This window comes from Limulus polyphemus, unplaced genomic scaffold (assembly GCF_000517525.1).
Source record: "Limulus polyphemus unplaced genomic scaffold, Limulus_polyphemus-2.1.2 Scaffold6120, whole genome shotgun sequence".
Classification (NCBI taxonomy): Eukaryota; Metazoa; Arthropoda; class Merostomata; order Xiphosura; family Limulidae; genus Limulus; species Limulus polyphemus.
Window position 1 is genome coordinate 22914 of NW_013671730.1, and position 5479 is coordinate 28392.

Below are 5479 nucleotides of genomic sequence, written 5' to 3' on the forward strand. Positions count from 1 at the left end.
GATTTCAGGAAGGGACGTGAATGTTCTAGAAGTTCATGACGTGTTATTAGCGTCACATGACTTACACTGTCGTAACAATACATAATCCTTTATTTTCTACCGTAAGGTTTTACAGTTCAATTAAGTTTTCTATAGAATCAGTTTATTCAAATTTTTTACATATCTAAGTACTTGAATTAACATCTATTATCATTTGTTAACCCTCCAATTAAAATAGGGCCAAGTTTTAAACATTGTTACCTTACTAATAACTTATTAATGGTATGAAAGTGAGTTTCTACCAGACTTGATCAGGTTTCTCATTATGATTCGAAAGTAAAAGGTTCCAGACTCTCAACTTTTGTTTTAAAGAGTAACTAACTAATTTTCAAGGGTCCCATAGGTAGCATTTAATAAACTTGAAAAAAAAGGTTAAAAGCTCTTCAGTGTCAATGAAAAACTTTATTTACAATGTACACTACATATTGTTTCTCTTTAAGTGCAAAGTAATTTGCATGATAATATTAAAGATACTTTTCTTCATTTCAAATTTTCAAATATTGTTTGCATAACCCTTGAAGCCTCCTAAATAAATATCAATTTATTTTTTATTAAAACTATATTTTATATGTTATATTCTGTACCCTAACTCAGTTACAAGGTTGGAAATATTGTTCCATGACTATCACAGTTTTTTTTGGCCTTCTAGCTGTGCGACAAAAGCTAAGCTCATTGATGTGTTTCCTGTTGGAATAAAGTTCAAACTGGAAGGAAAATAGACTATCTCTGTACAGACAATAACATAATATAATACATCATTTGATAAAGAAAAACATACGCTTTCTATTGGTTATAAATAATAGTCTTAAATGTCAGAGAGAACTATTGGCAAGTTCTGAAAGAGGGGTCTGATTTTCAATTTTATTGCTCTGTAACTAAATACGATTGAAGGCTGTGTAAATTAGGCTTTTCATGAATAATAAAAATATTATACAGTAATTTACATTAAATTTCGTATTTCTCAGAGGGGTAGTAAAAAAATTAGAGAAGAGGAAAGAAATAGGTAACAAACTCACAGTTCTGATACTAGGGGAGATTAAGATTTTTTAAAAATATTTCTTTATATCATTAAGAAATCAAAACTTAAATAATACTAAACTTTAATTTGTTATCTACGTTCTGATACTGAATTTATTCATATATATTCATAATATAGTACTTTAATTAAATTTTGAATGTAACTGTGAAAGGTTGTGACATGTGCACCCTGACCTACCTGAGGTAAAAGGGTTAATTATGTGCTGTTTTCATGTGGCTTTATTTTCATGCAATTTATTGTCATTCATGAAACTTTATTAGCAGTTGATTGTGGACAGCTGTGTGCAAACTGTAAGGTTTTTAGTTTGTTAGGATACAAAGTTCAAGGCAATATACTTGTGCTTGCCTTCCATATGGTACATTTTGCAGTGTGTATTTGGTACCTGTGGGGGTCAAACCTCATGTGTACCAACAAATTCTTGTATGTACAGGACCCAGGAGTTCTTGTTAACTAGAACCATGGTGATGTAAAAAATTTTTTTTTGCAATTTGATAGCATTAAAATTTTGCTTGTAAATAAATGAATCTATCACTTATTCAAAATAAACAAAGAAATTACAATCAAGAAAATTAACGATGATTTTAAAATTGAGATACCTAAACAATGAGTTTGAATTTTTTGCAACTATTGTCAAAATTTATCTCACACAATTTTCCATCAGAGTAAATAAGAAGTATTCATTTATCACAAGATTATATACCTGTTTTTATGCCTTCTAACAAGTCACTATAGGACTAAATTCACTCTCTCTTCATCCCCCTAAGTGTCTGGTGTCATAAGTAATATACCTGAAAGCTGCTAAGTTCCATTCTACCAGCTTTTCTGGTTGAAGGGTTCTCCTCTGTAACCAACATCTCACTTTACTACTGTCATGAACTCTCTAGTTTGGGAGTATTTTAAACTTTCTTGACCCCCTTTTTAAAAATGCTGTGTCCTTTGGTCATACCTAATTTAATAGTCACATTATTGGAATAGTTATTTTTGAAGAGGGAGGAGAGAAATACTTTATGTTTCTAACCATATGGTTAATTGTAATGGCACCAAACTTCAAATAAGTTGTGAATTTTGTGTGAACCATATATATATATATATATATATATGTGTGTCAAGTATTTTGCCAATGTACTGAAACTTGTATATTTGACAATATATCATACAAATAATTTTTAATAATCTATGGTTAACTGTCTTAATTTTACAATTAAAGATTTGTGTTGTTTCAGTAATTATAATTTTCATTTTTGTACATTTTCGTATACATAGAATCTTTGCTCCCCTGAGCAGCAGTAGAAATGAAGAGTTTACACAAGAGGATAGGAACACAATGGAACTTTATAATGGTATGTATTTCTTTTACATTGATTTATGTTTTATGTTCTTCTGTTGTAAAATTTAAATTTTATTTATAAAAAATAGCTCTTAAGTGGACAGAAGGATAAATGCTACTGGTAGCACATTGTTCAGAAAAACTAAAACTGAACTTCAAAACATGTATGTATAGAATAAAAAGCTAGAAAAACATTCTTGATCAACCACATCCTTTCAAATAATGTTGACATTTTCCAATAGTCAGTCTTTTCCACTTACTTTTTATCACTAAACTCACAATTACAGTCTAGAATTAGAACTCGGTAATTATTTTTTTACATCTATTTATACTTTGACAGAAGTCTAGAACATTCCATGCAATACTAGATATTCTGATGCAATAATACTCAATTAAACCAAAGAAAATCTCAGAAAGTTCTAGCAACATGATGCAATAATTTCACTATTCTAAACAATTGCTAATTCATAACAGTTGAACTACATAATATACAGTTCATAAACAATTACAAAAACAAACTATCACTTCTAAAAATAACTAAATAGCATACTTGTGCTATGTAAGCTATCCAAATAATAATGCTCACATTAAATTTAAAAAGTCATGTATATCTAAAAAGTCGTTTCAGCTAATAATACTTTCATCAAATGGTGTGTTATGCAGGTATATCATTTCCTCTACCATCTGTAGTAATATAGTTGTTTTTAAATTGTTGATTATTTAGATTCTTCACTGTCATGATGACAATATGTTGTGAAACTTGTCTGTTATTATCTTATATAGCTATCTGAATCCTTTGTTCTTTAGCTGGATAATGTTTCCTGCTAGTAGGGATATTTAAATATATATAGGGATATATAGAACTGTAGTATCCTTTGCTGGCTGAATTTCAATATCAGTTACATTGAATGGCTAACCAATGCTATCAGAGAACAAAAGTCATGAGATAATACTGTTCACTGGACAAAGAAAGTGAATTGATGTTTGGAGTCCAGACCATGTCTTTGTATTAGCTCACTCCTGGTTTTACATTTCTGTTATTTGTTAGTTTTAATTGTGGTAATTATTTGTAAGATATATTGCCAAATATTTACTGGTAATTTTCAGTTAATAATAAATATAAATCAAAAAATCATACATAATATCTTTTCAGCAAAATTGTATTTGTAACACAAGCAGTTTAGTTCCTGTCTTTTTAAATATTTACTACAGATGAAGAGCCAAGGGAAGAATTTACAACAACAAAAGCTTTTAAATAAAACTTTTATACAAAATAACTTTATAGATCCACCAAGGATCTTACTCTGCTGTGAAATACCAAGTTATAGCATTCCTAACATCACTATAAAACACAACTAACAATTAGGACAATATACAAAATATGCTGTCAAAGTTAGAGAATTTCAAAAGTGTCAACTATATATCTTTTGTTATTTGTACTTCATTGATTTGTTATTGTTCTGAATAACACATCTTGTTATTCACACCTTTCCTTATTCCATTATGCTTGTATTTTTATATTTCTCTACAAATTGTATCATGAACAATAGGTATCTAATGCTATTATTCATTAAACTTTCTGGCATATTATAAGATTGTTTGAAATTATAGCATGTATGATGAAATAGTGTTTGTTTGTTTGTCCATCTAAGATTGTTTGAAATTATAGCATTATGATGAAATAGTGTTTGTTTGTCCATATAACATTGTTTGAAATTACAGCACGTATGGTGAAATAGTGTTTGTTTGTCCAAAGTTAGGCTCACTGCTGACCAGTGAATGATTCATACTATTTCATGGCTTTGCAAAAGTGTGAATTCACCTTACAGTATGCTGTACCTACAGAACACAGTTGTGGTGTGCCCACAAAATATAATCTCTTCACAACCTGCATTGCAATTTGCCCACTGGACTTCAGTAATACATATACACTAGTTGAGAGACACTGCTACTCCACACAAGTTTCTGTTATAAATAAATACAAACTATGATTGATTTTTTATGTGGATTAATTATATCAATTAATATAGAGAGCTCAACAATAATTATTTTCCAGACAATCACAATAATGAAACAAGTCAAATCTTGTGCATATTTTCATAAGTTATATAGATGAATTATAGAATTTTTACAAAAGTAGGTCAACAGTGAGTAAAAGGTTTGTTTATATATTATGCATTTTTAAAGTTGTTTATAAATATATATATATATATACATCTGAAAAACACTAAGCAATGTGTGGTAGTTCTGTTGTGCAAGGAAACAGAAACACTGGATGGGTGGCCTTTGTTTTGGTCATATGTCGTAAATACATGCTAAGAATATTGTACAAGAAGTGTATTAGGCATGTTTGCACAAATATCATTGTTATAAAGTCAACATTATATAGTATGTCAATAATAGAATTTAAAAAAATCACAGTATTTATTCCACTAATATATTTAATGGTGTCTGTACAATACAATCAAAGTATTTATTGTACTAATATATTTAATGGTATCTATACAATACAATCAAGATATTTATTGTGCTAATATATTTAATGGTGTCTATACAATGCAATCAAAGTAATTATTGTACTAATATATTTAATGGTGTCTATACAATACAATCAAGATATTTATTGTGCTAATATATTTAATGGTGTCTGTACAATACAATCAAAGTAATTATTGTACAAATATAGTTAATGGTGTCTGTACAATACAATCAAAGTATTTATTGTACAAATATATTTAATGGTATCTGTACTATACAATCAAAGTACTTTTTGTACAAATATATTTACTAGTGTCTGTACAATACAATCAAAGTATTTATTGTACAAATATATTTAATGATATATGTACAATACAATCAAAGTATTTATTGTACTAATATATTTAATGGTGTCTGTACAATACAATCCAAATGTTTATTGTACTAATATATTTATTGGTGTCTGTACAATACAGTGAAAGTATTTATTGTACTAATATATTTAATGGTGTCTATACAATCAAATTACAGTATTTCTTCCACAAGTATAATTAATAGTGTCTATACAATCAAATCACAGTATTTATTCCACTAGT

At 28.4% G+C, this 5479-nt stretch overlaps 1 protein-coding gene across 1 annotated transcript in view; it reads left to right on the top strand.

Moving 5' to 3' along the window:
• The window catches only part of LOC111089393, a 43264-nt gene that overhangs the window by 18039 nt on the left and 19746 nt on the right, over positions 1-5479 (top strand). The window contains exon 3 of the mRNA XM_022401823.1: positions 2342-2418. Within this exon, the coding sequence (XP_022257531.1) occupies positions 2342-2418 (77 nt within the window). The remainder of the gene's footprint in view (positions 1-2341; positions 2419-5479) is intronic.